The sequence below is a fragment of the Ailuropoda melanoleuca genome, chromosome 15, assembly GCF_002007445.2.
Source record: "Ailuropoda melanoleuca isolate Jingjing chromosome 15, ASM200744v2, whole genome shotgun sequence".
In the NCBI taxonomy this organism is placed as follows: Eukaryota; Metazoa; Chordata; class Mammalia; order Carnivora; family Ursidae; genus Ailuropoda; species Ailuropoda melanoleuca.
The window spans coordinates 12,170,430-12,190,982 of record NC_048232.1 but is presented as its reverse complement, the minus strand read 5'-3'; the positions used below and the strand labels follow the sequence as shown (position 1 = coordinate 12,190,982).

Here is a 20,553-nt window from a genome sequence, read left to right as displayed (position 1 = left end):
CCTTCTTCTAAAAATAAATAATTTAAAATGCATTGCTGCTCTCAACAGAAGTAGCTTCTGAAATCAGAATCTATTTTCTTAACACCTTCTTAGCCCAATAAATACATCATCCACCTGACACCAGTAGAGCAAATCAGTCAAGCAGGCGACTTGATTCACTGACCCGCTGAGCCTCAGGCAGTATATGCTTGGAGTGACGTTCCAGGGCACACTGCTTGGGTTCAAATCCTTGCTTCATCTCTAATGAGCTGGATAATCGTAAACAAGTTACCTGGCCTCTGCAAGCCTTAGTTTTTGTATCTGCAAACTGGGGATAATAAAATAGTCACTTCTCAGGGTGAGGACCAAGTTAGAAAAATCCACTTCACGTGGGTTAGCCTAGGGCCTGGAATATGGTGAGTAGCGAATACATGTGAACGACATCACCATTTTCCGGGGCATACCTAAATGAATGAAATAGTCCTTGCCCTGTGAGGAACGTAGGAGCAAAACACACAAGCAACAGTAACGGTATAATAGGACACAAGGTCTAGTCGCAGCAGTCAGAATATGGCAGGGGAGCCTGGAAGAGCAGCACTGGCCCTCTGCCGGGAGGGTCAAGGACAGGCTCTCCGAGGGGCAGCTGCACTGAGTTAGGATGGAAGAAGCCAGAAGGCAGTGGCTAAAATCTTATATCTTCAACATTTGGGCTCAAATATCTTTAGCATAACTCAAGCCATAGTGCTTAGAGTCATTAATTTACCACCTGAGGAAGGAAAAAGCTAAAAACCTCTCTAGATGACTTTGGAGTGTCTAATTATGCAAGTGCATGGCGAAATTTCAAGGGGCCAAGTTGTATTGTATTTTCTATAGTTAAATGCTTAGTTCTACCAAAATTTTGTCAAATACAAAATCTATAAAGGCTTGGCCCTTTAATGACTGCTTGTCATTTTTATCCAATTCAACCTTAAATATATGCTAGTATATAGATTGTGATAGAACTTTTGCCTGAGTGTTTTTTACTCACTACAGAGCATCCACCTTACAATAGAGTCTTGATGTAGTACATCCAAGGTGGAGACCATGGCCCATCGACTCTGAGAGTCGAAGCTCCCAGCAATACCTGCTACGCCAGGCCTGCCTTGCGATCGGTGTTTCCTCATGGGTACCCAGCTCCCTGGCCGTGCTTATGGCATTGCATTTAATAAATAGTAATAGTGGTTCCTGCTAAATCTACCTGGAGCAGACCTGAGCTATAGGAAATGATTTCAGTTTTTCCCAAACAGAAGCAGATCAAATTTGTGAGCAAAATAAAATCTGTTGTGAGGGGGTTTTGTGTTTTTTTTTTAAATTTCTTATTCATAAACTAAAGCTCATTTTCCTAGAAATACATCTAACGTACTGCAAAACAAATACTAAATGAGAATAAAGGATCATTGTATATGAAAGTATTAGGAGCAGAAAGACTAAATTCATGGTCTTTAAACAGTCTTACAAATCCTGTTATGTGTTTTCAGCCCCCAAATCAGTTAGTCTCATTCCACAAAATCCTGCCTTTTCATCCATGGTTTTTGTTTTTGTTTTTTTTTTTAAAGATTTTTTATTTATTTATTTGACAGAGACAGCCAGCGAGAGAGGGAACACAAGCAGGGGGAGTGGGAGAGGAAGAAGCAGGCTCATAGTAGAGGAGCCTAATGTGGGGCTCGATCCCATAACGCCGGGATCACGCCCTGAGCTGAAGGCAGACGCTTAATGACTGCACCACCCAGGCGTCCCTCATCCATGGTTTTTTGTTTTTTCTCTTGAGCCAGTCTGAAACTTAACTAGCTAGCCAGTGGAGTATACCAACTATGTGTGTAACTGATTAATTTGCAATTGAAAATCTGAGGTTAATGTCCAATATGAATATTCATGCAGTTGTTTTTTACTCTTTAACCAGGGACCACATTTAGCTATTTACATGCTATACTATAATTTGGCATAGCTAATACCTTCTGGAAAGTAGCCTCTATCAGAATTGTTCCCTCTGTGATTAATTGATAGGATCTCTTTAAAATTGTTTTACATATTTTTCTTTATATAGGGGAATCACATGATAACGCTCGCTCATAGGGACTGAAGAGGAAATCTTTTAATTTACCTGGTTAGGGGATTCCCCCACCCATACTAGGCCTCGACCCCAGCTTCTACCAAGCAAAGGAAGGCCTCAACTGAAATGAAGGAGAAAGAGGAGAGTTATTGCCCACAGGCCTGTGTCCGTGAACATTTTTAAGGGTCGTTATGACTACACGTAGTTTTTGCCTTCAGAACTTCCCCCGTCAGTATAAGACATGATGTCACTGGATAAGGAAAATTCAACATTTGTTACGCTCTGGTGCTAAGTAGCTGCAGTTCCGAAAATGGGCAAGACATCCATGAAAATCCAAATTTATGGCACGAATTCAGACTCTTAACTCTTAAGATAAGGATTCTAAGGGTCATAAATTCTGCCCCACACTTCGGATGTCATCCTTTAAAGATCGAACTACCTCAGTAAACAATAGAATCTGTCGGTTAGTGTATTAGCAATCTGTCTGTGCTCGAATAGCCAAGAGTGATGCTGTCAGACAAAGTCTCGTTTGTAAAATGATACTCATTTGGAATAGTGTGGTTTCTATCACAGCCATCCACAGTAAGCAGAGAGAGCTCACTTAAACTAGCACTAGTAAACAAAAAGAAGAGGTTCAACGATACAATTGGGAGTTTTAACCCGTTTTTAAGTATACGTATGGAGTTCTAGCTCGTTACATAGTAGTAATGCACGGTGATTTTATTTATAAAATGGAGAAAATCAGAAGGTTTTATAGTGAAAATTTGAGATTAGACGTAGCATCAGCTCTCCTTTCACAAGGAGCTAAGAAATCTGCATAAGAGCAAGGGCCTGGAGAGCAGGAAGGCGGCAAATAGAAGTCACCTTTGCTCTTGCTGTTGCTGCCACTGCCTCGGGTCCTAAAACTGACTTCTTTGTAAGAGGCTCAGAACCGGGCGAGTTCACATTCCTTTATCTGGTGAGAGCACTTCAAAATAACAGCCTTCGTCCATCAGTAGAAAGTGGACCAGGAAGCACTGACAGCTGCATTAGGACAGCGTCTCAGGAATCAAGATACTACACGATCCCATAAGGAGTCTCCTGGCTCCACAGAAGCCTTCAGATACTTAGTTTGAGGAGTCGCCGCAAGCGCCACAACCAGCAACCGCATCTCTTGTCTCCTAAATCCTGCCATTGGCCCTCATAAAATGCTATCCTGTCCCCTCCCGGACCCCGCTCACCCCTCATCCCTCACCAGCCAAATGCTGCCTAGTGCCCTGAACCTCTCGTGTAGCATTTATGAGTTTGAACCTCATATAATAGATATTTACATATATCTCTGAAGCTCCTTGCACGTGGAGGTACACACACAATAAGTACGTATTGACTCCGTCAGTTCCGTGTTCTCCAAGCAGTCTGCTCCTTGAGTGAACACGAGTGCTGCCCCAGAGAGACAGGTGCGCTGAGCCACGGCATGGCCGACTCTCAAACACACTTCCTTTACATTGCACCAAAACGTCTCTAAATCAATATCATTTTTGAATGAATGAATTTTGAACGAATTCTTACATAGTGTTTTGTTTATTCTGAAGAATACCTATTGGGCAGTGATGGGGCGTTTGGCTCTCCAGGCACAAAAGAGCACATATTCTCATGAGAAACACAAACTCCCAACCAAATAAATGCAGTGCAGAAAGTGCTGGAAACGTAGTCTGTAGAAAAGACTGAGTATGTGAAGAAAGGAGTGGCTCATTTTTGCCTGATGGCTAGATCAGGTCCGTGTTCCTCAAACAAGGGTCAAGTCCTCCAGGGTGAGTCCTGGGCCAGTTCTGGGAGTCTCAGGTCGGGGGCTGAGTCTAAGCATCTGGTTGATGGTATCCCAATTCAGCAGGGATATAGGAACAAGAGCAGTTGGTGTCTTCCCCTTCTGACTCCTGAAAATTTCAAAGCTTCTATACCACCTTAGCCCCTCACATAGCTACAAGCAGCTGCTTCTGTAAAGTAAATTGGGATTCCTTTTTTTAATGCTTTTAAATGATATAGCACACTTAGCAAAAATCGGAGATCAATTCATTTAGAATAAGGTCTAAATGCAGCCATTGATATGCATAGCAAAATTCTGGTTATGAATGAAAATTCATCTTAGATGATGATGGTAAAAATCTCTCCATCTAATATTTCCACATGGACTCATTCAACAAATACGCATTGAGCACCCGGTCTGTGACAGCTTCTGTTGCAGGAGTCAGGGGGCACAGTCTCTGGCTCCCAGCAATGCCCCAGTACACCCTTTACCAGCAGCAGGACCCAAAACTCAGCAACCAATCTGATAGCACTCTTCATACAGTGATATTTACCGAGCATCCAGGGACCAAAAGTTGAAAGGCAAAGTGAAGCAAAGAAATGAGATGAGTTCGTGGGTAATCCAGTCCAGAATAACATTTGGCAAGGGCAGGGCCCAAACTTCCCACATCATCTGAATCACTTACGGTCTCGATACTCTAACTAGTGTGCTAGGCATTGTGAGAAGCACTAGGACAAATAAAAGTAATAATTCCTATCCTCCAGGAGAAAAACTAATCCCAGATCCTCTTGTTTCTAATATGGTTTTTGAAAATACAAAGTAATATCAAGTTTGCAAAGTGATAAGTATGAGTATCCAAGAATCAGAGGTTATAATATATCTTACTTAAGTGAGATTTCCTTTTTTCCTAACAAAAGTTTACCAACTGCGTTTCCTCCTATTAAAGTTATTAGAGTTACCATGTTATAATCAACAGTAAATGACTTAATAGCTTAGATTATGACTAACGAACTTTTATCTATTCACGAATTTATTGAGTACCTACTATGTGCCAGGCCTGAAAGAGACAAAGTCTGAGTTGCGGGCATCGGGAAGGGCCACAATCTAATAAATAATTATACAGTAAAAGATGCAGCCGTATGAATATGTCACATAAAGAACAGTGACAGAGTGCGTGGCCACCTCCACGGGAAAGAAGGTGTTAGCAAAGGCTTTGAAAATCAAGTGTTCCCTGAGTTGCCGGAGGAAAAGACAAGCTGTAAGCATCCACGGAGTGCTGATAGACAGTATATTTTTACCGTCTGAGCTCATATCCTATGCAGAGTCCAAGTTGAGAGGTACCTTCCAGGTCTTCTGCTCCGGCATCCCAGGCAGATAACCCGTGACGGGGAAGTAGGGTGACTAGTGCCTTGGTTTTCGAGTGGTGCTCTGGGACAAGGCTTCAGAGTCTCCTCCCAGAAGTAGGGGTGAGAGGCAGAATTAAACTGCCTGGGGCACATGCTCATCATTTCTATTTATTTTATGGATTAGTTTCCATAAGTTTTCACCGGAAAAAAAAATACAGCCCCACAGCTGAAAACCACTGGCAGAGTAAAAAGAGTATAGACCTCTGGGTAGTCCCATATTCGTGTGCTTATAGGCAAATGAAATGAAATTATTTCATGTAGGAGAAAGTAATCTGTCACATGTAATGCACTGAGTACATTCAGATTATTTTGAAGTCATTTTGTTATGATGTCATTGGACCTTAGTTCCTTCATTTAAAAAAAAAAATGAGGGTATTTCACCCAGAAATCTCAAGTCCCCTGTAGCTCTACGGTTATACAAGTTTGTGACGATCTGCCTTCCCATGACTGGTTCTGGGGACAATAATGCATTTTCATCATGCTCCTGTCCGCTGCTTTCGAAGAGACTTAATGCTGGAATTAGAGCATCTTAGTTTGTGAGTAAGAACCCGTCACTGGTCTTATAAATTGCAAATGCTGACACAAAGCCGAAACCGCGTCGTTTGTAGGATACGGACATCGCAGTAGCTAGTGATGATTTTTTGTTGCACGTATGCCTGAAGTCAAATGCTCCAAATGTTGCTTTTAATGAAATATTTATGTTCTTTTGGTAGCCAGAAGTGCAACTTGCTGAAGGCTTTGATGTGTTCATGCCTAAGTCGCAGCTGGACTCTATATTGTCGAACTACACTCGCTCAGGAAGCCTTCTGTTTAGAAAGCTGGTGTGTGCATTTTTTGATGACAAGACTTTGGCTAACTCCTTACCCAATGGGAAGCGGAAAAGAGGACTCAATGACAACCGGAAAGGACTAGACCAAAATATTGTGGGTGCAATAAAAGGTTGGTCTGCGTCATTTCACTTTATGGGTTCTTTGTTGAGCTTTGCCTTCATTTCATAAAGATGCAGCTGAAATTGTAGTCACCTAACGAGAGGCTCATTTAGTTTGCCCTTGGCAGTTGACCCACTGGTGTGGCTTTGGGGTACGAGCTCTGTAACTCAGCACCCCAAATACCACTGGACTTTGGTATTTCAAGGTGACGTTGGCTTGTTAAAATCATGATTTCAGAGCCAGTTTGTTCTGCTGCTAAACCAAAAAGTTTTTCCTTAATTGTCTCTCTCTCTTTTTTTTTTAAGATTTTATTTATTTATGTGACAGAGAGACAGGGAACACAAGCAAGGGGAGTGTGAGAGGGAGAAGCACGCTTCCCGCCAAGCAGGGAGCCCGACGCAGGGCTCGATCCCAGGACCCTGGGATCATGACCTGAGCTGAAGGCAGACGCTTAACGGCTGAGCCAGCCAGACGCCCCTTTCCTTAATTGTCTCTTAAGAAGAAAATCTCTTTCCTCTTAGTAATTGCTAAGAACTTCATCAAAATATGATTTTGACTTAAAATTTTTAGTTGTAAGTAAGAATAAGGCTATGGTGCTCTTTGGAAAATAAGGGAAAACAGTTCCCTCCAAAGTTCGGAAGTTGCTTTACCTAGATCATGACTTCTAAAGACATTATAGATGTCAGTGAGCCCACTGTGAAGCCCAACTCTGCTCATCTCCACCCATTCCTGGCCTGCTCTGCTCCCTCTGGTTCTGTGCGCGGAGTCATGCGAGTTACGTTCAGAGAAAACCGTGAGTCTCTCCCTCCCACTCGGCACCGTGAACACACACCCGAGCTCCGCTGCGTTACGATAGCCATGCAGGTGCACGTCTGAGTAGCTGTTCATTTATATCCAGTTCCACATCCTAAACCTATTTCTTCACTTTAAAATGTCCTTATGTAGAAGTCTGATAAACGTAATTTCAGGTAATAGAAGCCCTTAAATGTTATTTTCAAAAAAGAATGTAAATGAATTCTCAAATATAAACACAACTAGCATGAAAATGGAATTTGAGATCAGGCCTTAATTTACACTCGAACTGCTGATAAGGACGTTCTTCACTGCCTTAGTCCGTGCCTTGCTAGGGTTGCTGTCTGGGACTGGCTGCTGAGAGCCTTCCCTCCCCACTGCTGCTCCCCGTTATCTTACAAAATGAGTAAAAGAACCTAATAGCGCTTAAAGGGTACTTGGAAACCCACAATTACCTTTACAAAATAATGTGACTTTTAAATGGAGTTAGCAAGTACCAAACAGCCTTTGTTCGTGGCCAGAAGGACATAAGCCTTCACTAACAGAAAATTTCTCATTCTCCAGCAGAATTTTTTCACTTAAAGTGACAGCTGAGTTGTATTAAGTAGGAAAAGCTACAGAGATACTACAATCTATGTCATTTCTGAAAAGAATGATTCAGCCTGAAGTGACACTAAAAACAAGATTACTGAATTTGAAAAATGGTCAGTGATGTAACTGAGACCAGCTAAAGTCAGGAAGGGTCCCATTTCGATTTGATGTGGCTGGAGCTTTCTAGAAACATGAGGGTCAAGGTTGACGAAGTTTTTCATGCTGAATCTTTTAAACACATTGAAATGTCGCCAGGAATTGTTTTAATTTTCTTTTTTCAGGACAGTGTATTAACAGTATGAAAGTATTTGGAAATTAGGGAACCAGAAGCAACCGTGTTCCATTTTAATGACAGTAGTGAAGTTACGCTAGTAATAGATGGTGATGAAATATGTCATTACAAGTAGAGTGATAGGGGTTCATTCTACCATTTTCAGTTGAGACTGGTCATCACACGATAGTTTGAAAAAGTATATTACACAGAGAAATAGAGAATATGCCATCATTTTCTTCATAACCCTCCTCTTTAGAAATAAAAATGGTAACAAGGCTTCTGCTCCTAATACAAAATAAAGCAGATTATTCAAATCGAAGAAATTAAATTTTCCATATATTTCTTTTATTGTTGAATTAAATCTGGCATTAAAATTCTACTAAAACAACAAAAACACTTTAAAACGGAGAGAAAGCCAAACATAAGCCACCAACTTAAGTCAACAAATATCATATATCCACTTGTTTCCTTGCAGTATTTACTCATAAACGTGCATATTTTGATCTAGATTTTCCCCCTACTTACAAAAATAGTACATGCTTGTAAAAATTCCAAACCATAGAATTGTATAGAGAGCTGAAAGGCCTCCATAGTCATGCTCTTCTGAAGTTACTATATACATTCCTATCTTTTTTTTCCCCCTGAAATCTTTTTTTTTTTTCAAAATTTATTCATTCAACAGAGATAGAGACAGCCAGCGAATGAGGGAACACAAGCACGGGGAGTGGGAGAGGGAGAAGCAGGCTCATAGCGGAGGAGCCTGATGTGGGGCTCGATCCCATAACGCCGGATCACGCCCTGAGCCGAAAGCAGACGCTTAACTGCTGTGCCACCCAGGCGCCCCCTCCCCCTGAAATCTTAATTCAAAGTTTGTGCTAAAGATTTGTCTTTTCTTACTGTTTCTAATGGTCAGCCAGAATTTTTACCTGATTTATTCTGCTAATTTTTCATAAGCACCCTGAGGACAAGCGCTGTCTTAAATATTTTTTATTACCTTCTGTGCTTCACTAAGAGCTTCACATACAGTAGGGTTTCCATCAATACATGTTGGGTGAGTGAACAGACGCCAGTTTTTATTTTTTATCTTGACTTTGGCCTTCATTTATTGACATAATGGTTCTTATACTAAATACCATCCTTATGTCTTCTCCCAACCAATTTGAAATGACTGACGTCAAAATGTTGTGAATTTCTACCAGTTAATAAAATGCCAGTGAAAGAAAAAAGAAAAAGAAACCAAAATTCAGTATAAATTTGGCTACAACTCTCTTAATTACCTAATACTTTTTCTTTTACATACATAACCATACTCCCACGAGCTAAAAGTTCACTAACCCACATGTTACAATATAAAGTGGGTCTTTGAAAGCAGCTAGTGATTGAAGGTCTTACAACTCTCCCCGGTTTTTCTTGCTATTTATTGGTAGAGATAAAAAGGGAAGTTTACTCCCCTAACCCAAGTCTTCTGAATCAGAGTCATCTGGGAAAGTGATAAAATGGTTTCTTTGTACATAATAGAGCCAGAACCACTCCTGTCACTGCTGGTCTCTGCCACGTACTTTGACAAAATTTTATAAATATTAAACACTTTCTTCCTCTATCCTTTAAGGGGTAATACACCAATACCGTATTAATTTCAGAAGTTCTACAACCTAGAAATATATTAACACTAAAAGTAACGGTAGGGGCTGAATTTTGTTTCAAATGAAGTGATTAGGTTGGGTAAAACAAGAGTGGGGGGGGAAGAACAAAAATCTGTAAAATGCTTATAAATAAGAACACGTGGACTGGAGAAGAAGAGTTTATTGTGGGATTATTAACAAGGCTCTTTGTAGTGATAATTGACATTTCCCATGACAGTATCTTGAAACTAAAATGTAAGTCCCTTTGTAGAGCTCACACTTTTCACGTATTTTCATGTGTTTTATGGTGGTTAACACTTATTGGTAATTCATTAAAAATTCATTTATAAATATGACACAAAGTATTGAGGATGAAAGGATCTTTAATTAGAAGCAGTCACCTGAGCCCTTTGAGTTTAACCCTGTAAAGAAGCCACTTATGATCTTATTAAGTGGAGCCTTAGATTTTAGTGCTGAGGATAGTTTAGCATCTTGGATCGAATTCAGAATTGATTTCATGGCCAGAGCATAGAATGGAGGTCAGTACCAGGGACACTCTCCTTGCCTCATGCCGTACCTGCTGAAGACCAGCTAATTCTTGATATCCTATGCCAGGAGACCGTACAGTTTGCCTTAGTGAGACTTATCTAAATATTGATGTAATCCTCGGCTCTCCAACGCTCTTCAGAAAGTAGAGTTGCTCTAAAGCAATTTTTAGAACCTGGGTTCTGGTTTTTAATTCAGCTTCATGGTAATTAGTTGAGAAAGTTTTATTACTATAACTGTACTAGAATCTCGAATCTTCTTGCATTCAAAGGAAATTCTGTATGCCTGTCAAGTCAAAGACCTGACCGACCGCTCTCAGTTTACTCCATGCGACACACCAACACACACGTAAGCCCAGACTGCGGCTCCCTCCGCGGGCGGTCAGCGCCGATGGTCTGGCACGGTAGCCGTGGGGGTCCAGTCTCCCTGCGAGAGAGCTCTGCTTGGCTGCTGGCCCCCCAGAAACGTAACTATGCGTCTAGCAAGACTAGAAAGCCCGACCACAGTCAGCATCGCCCTCTCAGAGACTCTGCCGAGCTGACCACCAAAACCTCGCATTTTATCCCAGCAACTCTGGGGGCTTGCAGGGTCTATAGGTGTCCTTTCAAAATACTTTGACTTTTCCATTTTTATTGCACATCATTCTGTTTTCGATTTGACCTCACAGAGACATCAGCTGATATGGTTGGGGTGGGATTTACCTCCGATTTATTATTTATTTCTTGCTGTTAACTTCTGTGTATCCTGAGACCTCTTGGAAGATCGAGGGTGGGCCATAAGCTTGGGTTTGAACACCCTCGCAGGGTCGGTGAATTTATCTTCATTTACAGAAGAGGAAACTGAGGCTCTGAGAAATTGGTAGGTGGTAGAGCCAGGATGTGGCCCCAGGCCTGTCTGGCTCCAAAGCCACTGTCTAGCACAGTCCTTTCCTTCTCTGAGGAATATCTGAAAGGAAAGAGGAGAGGTGTCCCAACTTTAAATGTCTACCCGAAAATTTAGCATTTTTGGATCCCTTATAAATTCCACTAGGAAGGTGGCCGTACTAGTTATTTAAATGACCAGTCGGTTACTGTGTAGGCAAAGCATATTCAAAGTGAACTTCTGGGTGGACAGTAGCTGTAGCTCAGTTTGCTCAGCAGCTGAAGGCAGGTCCTCCCTTGAAGCCAGTGAGAATCGGTCCCATCGTGCTGCGGAGGAGAAGAGAGGCGTGATCCCCTCCCTAAGGAAAAGAGACACTTCTGAGACTCTTCCCATACATAGAGCTTGGAAGTCACACTGCATGTAAGTAATTGCGCAAAGTTGTCTGTCAATTAAATTCTAGCGGAACTGTTTGGCAATTGAAACCAACTGATGAATGCTTTAATTCCAGAATCCTTTTGGAAGATGCATAATCATTTGTTAATTTATCTGTTCATATTTTTACATAACAGATCAGCTTAAAACAGGATAAACTGCATAATATATAACAGCAAAATAATATGTAACAACTCTCTAATTATATCACATACATAGCTGTCTCTCGGCTCGGGAACTCTTACGTAGCTGTGGTGGTGGTGGTGGTGGTGGTTCGTATTTTCCCACTTTTTATGGCGGCGCAGTGACAGGCGATATTGAATCTTGGCCATTCTATGGGTAGAGCCCTGTAGGTCCAACCCCTTCCGTAGCGAGGATTCCCTGAGGTATTGGTTCAGAATTCAGACTTCTGGGTCCCACCCTCAGGGACTGATTCAGTAGGTGTATGGTAGTCCCCGAAATCTGACTTGGACAAGCAACAGCAGGTGCTCTCATGTGGGTGGTCTCACACCAGCCTTGGGAAGCCGTGCCATCGGGCTCCTGAGGCTGACAGCCGATTCTGACATATGACAGCCTTCCTGTGAAACTCTGTCTCCTTCCTCTGTCCCTTAAGAGCAGCCTTTTTTCTGAAGGCTGCCCTACTTCTCTCCTGGAACAAATGAGAAGATAGTGTGTGCAAAGGCTCTCATCCTTTGAACCGTGGGGGATGGAAATTATTTGTATCTGTTGTGTTACGCAAGGGTCCCGGTTTCAGACATGCCTGCAGTGCCTCCCCAGGACTTCTCTGAATAACTGCCTGGTTTACCAAGCTGGCAGAAAGGCCTTTCCAGACGTTAGCACGACTCTCACATCTGGATCACTAAACAAATGCTGTATAGTTTTCCACGTGGCCTTCTCATTAAAGGCTTGAAGAAAGCGTGGCCTCCGTTCTTGGCAAGCTCGCAGCCAGTCTCCTCGATCGCAAGTTTGGAGCACTAGGCAACTTCTTTACCACGTGTGACACCAAAGCCGTGGTCCTTGCTGCTTCTCCAGCACCAATAAGTCACGAGAACACCAAAACCTTCACAGTAGCCTTGACCTCACCGACGCAGAATGACATTTTCATGACAGCAGGCATGACAGTTCTGTTAACAGCACCGGCGTCAGTGCCCACCCGCGGGCCCCGGGAACCGGGGACTTACAGAGTATAAGGCGTGGCCTCGGACCTTAATGTGCAGCGGGGTGGAGCTTCAGACACGTGAACAGTGAGCCATAGCACAGAACATACTCCAGGACAGAATAAAATAAATGTCACAGCACCCACTACTGAATGGAGGGAGAAAGCACAGGGGGCATACAGCCCCGGAAGAGAAGGCTTCGTGGGATAGGTGACTCCGAACCAGACCGTGAAGGATGAGAAGTGTATCAAATGCAGAACGGATGGGAAAGGTTAACTACAGGATAAGTGTAATGAGGCCGAAATTAAATAAAACATTGGGTGGAAGCCTTTTGCCCCCAGAACTGTTTAAAGTCTGTTCTGAGTTGATGGGCCTTGAGTCCTCACCAACCTGTTTTCCTTAAAGTGTTTAACTCTGTGAATGTAGATGCCAGGGAAATGCACCCCAGGGGTTTTCAGCCAGAGCTGCACTTCTCGAAGCTGCCTCCTGAGCTTCCACAGGCCTCATCTCAGGCCTGATGAATCACAATTTGGAGGGTTGGGGTCACAGCAAGTCAGAAGTCTGTCCCTGCTTTGTCACCACACTTCCATAAGCTCAAAAAAAGAGTCTCGCCTTCCTCAGAATTCCAGATCTAGCTGCTTGCTACACAAGGAGCAAGTGGAAAGGGGGAGAGATTTGTTGAGAAGGTTGCAGCTTCTCATGGCTCTTTCTTCAGCCTCTCACAGAGTGGACAGGAGCCAGTTGTGGGCTAACCCATGAGGATTCAACTCTAACACCCAGTCACTGGATTCTTACAAAACCTGCATTTTAACACCGCTGCTAGGGTTGACAAAAGCAGCCTCCTGTCAAAAGAGAGAAGTTTCTGTAGTCTGAAAAGGGCCACTCCAGCATGACTACATATTGCACAATGTTATGGGCACCCTTTCCGTTGTTGACATTGCCGATTTGTCCCTTTATTATGACAGTTTTCTGGTGGACGCAAGTAAAATGTCCTGAGGAAGGGGCGCCTTCCTGGTTTGCACGGTGGCACCGGAAATAGCGGTGTTTTCTGCGTGGCCCGTCGCCTTTTTGTGAGGATCCCTCAATAGCGTGGCTGATCCAAGGTGCTCGCCAGCATCATAAGGCCATAATGCCACATCTCTGTTTTCTGTCCCATCGTAGGGGAGCAGACTTGTAGAAGAAGTCCACAGTTGGTCAAATTACGTTCCTTGTAGCTTTTCTCCTGGACCTATCACGGGTGCCAGTAATCTGATGCGAGTTTCCACTCCATTCCGTGAACAGTCATTGACTCTCTCATACAAGCTATGCCTCAAAAATCTGAGAAACCCGGGAATTGAGACTCGCTTAAATTTCTGCCCTAAAGGTGCATATGCAAATGATCACAGAATACTTCTAGTCCCTGTAGTATCACACAAAATAACTACGGGTGTGTGTCAGCTTCCATTAAGAAAACCCCTTGAAAATCCATAGACCTTCATTTAAAATGAACTGAAAGCTGTCATCGATTTTGGCCGCCCTTAAGACATCTTTGTCTAAAAGCAAGCATGCCTGCGTCTATCCTGTTAAGAGCACCCTTAGAAGAGAGAGAGGCTGCCTCTTGGACTCGTCCCGTCTTCCCACGGGCTGCTCCCGACACTCGAGTCTCTTGTTACCCTGACTGTGTTTCCAGGTTCTTCTTTCTTGCATCCGGCTCTTGGTGAGACTTTGACACCTCTCCACGGCCAGCTCCTGGTATTCCTCAGCACCTTAACCTCCTCCCATCAACCATGTGCCTTCGATCACAGAGCAAATCCAGGATTCGTTATTTTACGTACATCCCTCCCACACGTCTTCATCATCACCCAGACCATCAGCTTAGCCATGTGCCAGTAAGTGGGGGCCAATCTTAATTAGAAACGTGCACAGAAGCCAGGAGCAAACGAGATAGCCAACAGTGGTGACTAAGACATACAGAACATGCCAGCTTCATCGCAGGGCTTGGGGCCTGGCCAGGCCTCTTTTGAAAGAGTCAGGTGTGTCCTGCCTACCGCACAGCACACCTCCTGAACGGTGGCACGGGGCTCTGACATAGCGCCGCTCACAATGACCTTGTTGGCAGAGGCACCCACGTTCTGCTTCTTATGTTTGAACGGTCAGAATTCTCCTCAGGGCCTTTTGCCTTTGCCCCTAATCCCGCCTACTAACCCAGCCCTGTCGGTTCCTTTCGTCCTCACTCCCTCCTCACTGGTCTCTAGCTTCTCTGACAACACCCTAATCCAGCCATACATCACCCTGTCCTTGATGGTCTGGAAAAATCTCTGTGAATATCCTCCCTGCCCCGCATTTCCCCCTCGAGTTCCTGCAGTTGTAGCATGTGGCCAAGTAACACTTACTTATAAACCAAAATTTCCTGCCATTTCCCCATGTAACCCATCTTCGGCCGTTAAATCAAGTCCAAACTCTGACCTCTTCCAGACTCATCATTATTGGATTTCTCTCTCCTCGCAACTACGTGTCCCAGTGCTCCTTCCTACCAGGAGGGCCAGCCCAGCGTCGACCCCTCAGGCGTCACGTTTTCATCATGGACTCTGAGTTAGGCTGTGTTCCGGGGCTGCGTCGCTGTTCTCTCTAAACAAATCCAGCTCTTCGTGGTCTGGCCACATCTCGGGGCCTCTACTATGAGACTTTCCCCAGTGTCCCAGCCTGCCTGGATCTCTCCTTTCTCTGTGTTCCTGTAGCACACGTTACCTTTGTGTAGTTTACCAATAAGTCTTAACCCTTTGCTTGTTACTCATGGTTTATGTGGAAGATGACAGTACCATGTATGTCCCAAACTGTGACGCTTTGGAGAGTGAAGCTGGTGTCCTTGATCATCTCACTGGGAAAGCAGCCATTTTGAGCCATCCTGGACAAATCAGGATACGTGGTCAATCTATTTACAGTCGACGTTTTGTCGCCTCCACAAGACCACAAGCCCCTGTAGGGCGGAGACCACGTTCTAGATTGGCTTGGCGTGTTCCTCAGGGTGTGACACAGTGCCACTCGCATAATCAATGCTGAATAAATACAGGAAGAAAGGAAAGAGGGGTGGAAGGAATGAGGCGGTCATTGTATCTTCATGGAAAAAGGTGGCTTCTTAAAAATGCCAACACAGCTCTGCTACGTTGGATACATACAGGGCACACATAAGGGGATAACTACGCAACTTCTCCAAGACACCTCAGAGGAGGGCAGCTGAAATTCCAGAAGGCAGAATATAAATCTGAAGATGAGAAGAAACAACGCCAACAGAGAAGTCAAGTGGTGCACAACAATGGAGGCCAGTAGGAACCTCGTCAGTCAGAAGCGTCACGATGATCCCGAATAGCAAACCTGCTTTGTCCGGTGGAGGCTCTGAAAGCTGTGACTTGTCGAGTGTCACACAGCAGCCTCCTCAGTCTGCAGCGTGGAAGGAGTAACGTGTCATGCTTTCGTTCATTCTGGAGAGCAATCCTCTTCGGATGTTACGTATGATAATGGGACTGTGGGACTGTGATTTAAATAAACCCCATAATGGAACCCATCAGCAGGCTCAATGTGCCAGTTCCTGTTTTTGCCATCTCAAGACTTCTTGAAACCTCAGTATGCTCATCCGTCCGTGTGTTTTTTTAGCACTCATCATCATGGCAACGTGGCGCCTCCAAGACAGTATCAAAGAGAAGAGAACTCGTATATTATCAGCCTCAAAATGTGAGCCCACGGTCCTCCTATAGCCGATCTCAACTAAAGGAGGGTTGTCACCATTGAAAAAGGGCAGGAAACAAAAGCTTAGCTCTGAGGTATCAGCCTGTCCTGACCCTGACGTCACCACCACACAACACCCATAGGCCTGTAGCGGCCGGGATGGTGGTGAGCGCGCCGATCCGATGACCTGATCCTCATAGGTGAGGGAGGCCCTGTCACCAGCACTGCCCTCCCAGCTCATCACTCTTGTTCTTCTGACCTGAGCCATCTCTGAGTGTAGGTGGTTGTGAGGGACAGGACGGTACCTGGACTTCCAGAATGTTCCCTAACTTACTCTGGTACTGTGAGTACAGCTTCCGGATTTACTGGCCAGGCCGTGAACTCAGCACCTCATGGAATGGCTTCAGAAGTTCATATTGTGTAAAACCTTAGCTTTATTTCTTATTTTTATTTTTTTTTAAGATTTTATTTATTTATTTGAGAGCGAGCGAGAGAGCATGAGTGGGGCGGGGGGTGGCAGGCCGAAGGAGAGGGAGAAGAAGGCTCCCCGCTGAGCAGGGAGCCCGATGCGGAACTCGATCCCAGGACCCCAGGATCATGACCTGAGCCGAATGCAGATGCTTAACCGACTGAGCCACCCCAGAGCCCCAGAAACCTTTCTACCTTTAAAAACAGAGAGAAAAACTCAGTACTTTTTCCTCATCATTTATATGCAGAGCAGACAACCACAGCAACACCCCGTAGAGCCTGGGTAAAGAGAATGTCCTATGCCCCTTGCCTAACTTCTTGAACCGATGGTTCTCTCAGCTCTGATCTAGAAAATAAGTGAGTTATACTATTTCCAAGATGCCTCCCAAGTAGAATTTCTATAAATCTGTGATTTTTGAAACATTTTTCTTTGCCCAGAAAAGGGAGTAAATAGTAAAACACCATGACATCAAAACTGGTTATTATCCAGACCTTAATATTTCACAGATATAATTTATTCCCTTGAAATATACCAAACATGTTAAACAAACATGTGTTGTAGCAGCGAGCCAGAGGAAAGTGTTAATCATATCTCCCACTAAGTTGTATTATAAATGAGCTCTGCTGAGGGCTCTCTTGAATCGAAGTAAATTTAAAATTAACTTTGTTTAATTTGAGAAACCACTAAAGGCACTTTCTTTTAAACAGAGATGCCATTGTAGCAAAAGGAAGACAAGGGATATTGTTCTTTCCCCCAGACTGCTCTGGCCTCAAATCTTTGAGGATCGCTGTGATTAAACAAGATTGCTCAGACCTCAAAGTCCCACCAGTTTGGGGATCCTGAAAGGAGCATTGTGGGTACAGACTCACTCCTGACACTGGCATTGAGGTCTTGAAACACTGTCTTCTCTGGGGGGGGGGGGGGGGAAAAAAAGGNGGGGGGTAGAAAAAAAGGTGTAGGTTGGCTAATTTTTAAAGTCTCTGCCAGTTCAGAAATTCTGTGGTTCAGTAATTTTAGTCCAGATTCTCAGAAGTAATCCTAGAGAAGTAAATAAATATGACTGGGAATCAATGTTATGGATACCAAAGGCCCTTTTTGTTACAACAACCCCCTGAAAATTACAGTCCCGCACAGGATCCGCACTAGGGGACAAAGAATTCGATGGCCATTGTGGTCACCCTTCCCTCTGCTTGACCAGCTGACTGCCCTGCAGTCTCCTGCGTAGATAATCCAGGAGGATATTCTCCTTTCATCAATGAATGCATTATTGTTTGTATTACTGTATTTTCTTAACTTGTTAACTTTAAAGATTTCATTTTTAGGTGCAATAGTCGATGAACTGTGCTAAATCTTACAGTTAAATGAAATCCCAAATGAACTTGAGGGCTCAGTGTGATCTCAAGACCTGTCGGCTATTTACGGAAGAAATTCTCTGGTTCTCTCAAGTGAAGTCACAGATTAGAGAAAACCATTTCTCCGGTTTTATTCTTTCACGAGCTGCTCCCTGACATGGGCCAGCCACCGTGCGCGAGGGAGCCGCGATCTCTGCCCTTGCCAACTGCATAGTCTCAGGGATCACTACGCGCTGTTATTTTGAAAACCACTGGTTAACGAGCTCAGAGGGGCCTTGCCTGAGAAGGTCAGCTGAGAGCCAGGGAGGGGGGCAGGTGATGGACTGATACCTTCCCCCTGCTGCTCCGGGAAGGCAAAGTCCTGAGTCTTCTCCGGGCTCCCCCCCCCCGACCCCAGAGAGAGAGCAGCAGACTGGAGATCCGGTCAGAATTGATGTCCCAGCATCGTCCTAGGAGAAATTCTCTTGATTGGTTCATAGGCTGATGGAAGAATGGTGTTTGTCCCCGTTAGCAGTGGTCATTATGCCAGAAGTGAAAATAGTATTCCTCTTCATCTTGAATGCATTGAAGACCTCTTCCAAGATTCATTTTCTCTCCACCTTACCACTGAGGTTTAAAACAAGTGTTATATTTACTTCATACCCATGCTCTTTTATTTTTTAAGAATCAAAGTGTTCGGGGTGCCTGGAGGGCTCATTCGGTTAAGCGTCCAGTTCTTGATTCCGGCTCAGGTCCTGATCTCAGGGTCATGAGATCGAGCCCTGCCTTGGGGCTTTGCTTTGGGCGTGGAGCCTGCTTAAGACCCTCCCTTTCCCTCTGCTCCTACCATCTCCTTTCTTTCTCCCTCCCACTCCAGAGTAACCTGAAGTTGGTGCGAATCTTTCTCCCTTCTGTTTTTCTACATTATTGCTGAAGTGTGTGTCCATAAATCACCCGTACTACTGTCTCGTGAATTTATGAATCCACACGCACAGCCTCATACTGTACTTTTGCAAGTTTGTGACCTTTTTTTTGAGATTTATCCATATCAATACATTATAAGTCTCATTTATTCACTTTAACTGCTAACCACCCTATAATACACAGCGATTTCTTTCTGCAGTCTTCTGTTAAGGGGCAGTTAGGTGGTTCTTGGGCACGGTTACCGATGGTGACAGTCACCTTTGTGTTTCCTGCGGTTCACGTGGGAGTTTCTCTGGGGGACGCACCAGGGAGCGGAACTGAGGATACAAGCATCTTCAGCTGCATTAAGCATTTTGCCAAACGGCTCTCTCACGCGACACATCACTTTCATATCCACCAACAACGAATAAGAAATCCTATTTTTCCTCATTCTTGCCAACATGTGGTGTTAACTGACTTTAATTTTTGCCCCTTCTGATTGGTCTCAAGCAGCACCTCAGTAGTGGGTTCCCTGATTATTAAAAAGATTGACCGTCATTTCATATTTACCACTATTTGCTTATTTTCCCTCTGTGAATTTCCATCCTTTTCCTATCTCTCCAATAGGCTGTTGTGTTGACTTCCATGAATTCTTCTGTCAGTTTCATCTGTTATAAATGTTTTCTTGTATTTTCTCACCTGTGAAACTTTGTATATGATCTCTTTTATCACACCAAAGTTAAGATTTAACAGCCAGATAGACTACTTAATGTTTCTGGGGTTTTTTGGTGCCCGTTTTAAGAAATTCTCTCCTCCATGATGATATATAATTGTATTCCTGATTTTTTTTCCCCAACAAAGTTTTAAAGTTTTATCTTTTATATTCAGATCTTTCATCCCCTTGGAATTTACTTTTGCCTAAAATGTGAGGGAAGGATTTAATTTGTTTTTCTCTCTGGGCAATCAATAATTTTAACACCATCCTCTTTTTTTTTTTTTTTACATGAATTGTAATTCCCCCTCAGTCTTATACCGAGCTCGTACTTTACCTGTTTACACTTCGTCTTTTGTCCACCTCTGAGTTATTGCTACAGTTTTCATTAGTTTGGCATTGCAGGAGTTCCTAGTATCTGACAGCTCGCGCCCTCCCTCCCCCTCCTTCCCTCCGCTCTCAGTGCTCTTCCTCCTCAGCTATGACCTGTAGTAATAACTGGCGTGTTATTTCAGTCTCTGTTCTGATTATTTATTTCACCCTCACTGTTGAATGATGGGGGGTCCATTGGGGTTCTGTGTTCTAGACTGAGGGTTGTTTTTGCAGAACAATTTGAAAATATCCCACTGTCTTCGAGATTTGGTTGCTATTGGGGGTCCCCCGTCAGTCTGCTGTTCTTCTGTAGATAACGTATCTTTTCCCTCTGGTTGCTTTTAAGATCTCTTTGCCTTTGGTATTCTCTGTTTTCTTTATTTTAAGTGTAGGCATATATTTTGATTAATTTGCTTGGTTGCCTAATTCGTAACTGTAATAGTAGGGTTTGGTGGTCATTCATGTGTAATCGGCGGTGGATTAAGAATCAGTCTTTACTTGAGGTGCCGGGATGGCTCAGTCGGTTGGGCATCCGACTCTCGATTTCAGCTCAGGTCTTGACCTCAGGGTCATGAGATCAAGCTCTGCACTGGGCTCCACGCT

General features: G+C 43.8%; 1 protein-coding gene across 1 annotated transcript in view; it reads left to right on the top strand.

Moving 5' to 3' along the window:
• BEND7 (BEN domain containing 7) overlaps positions 1–20,553 on the top strand; it is a 112,856-nt gene that overhangs the window by 58,251 nt on the left and 34,052 nt on the right. The window contains exon 8 of the mRNA XM_034643610.1: positions 5,971–6,196. Coding sequence (XP_034499501.1) covers positions 5,971–6,196 — 226 coding nt within the window. The remainder of the gene's footprint in view (positions 1–5,970; positions 6,197–20,553) is intronic.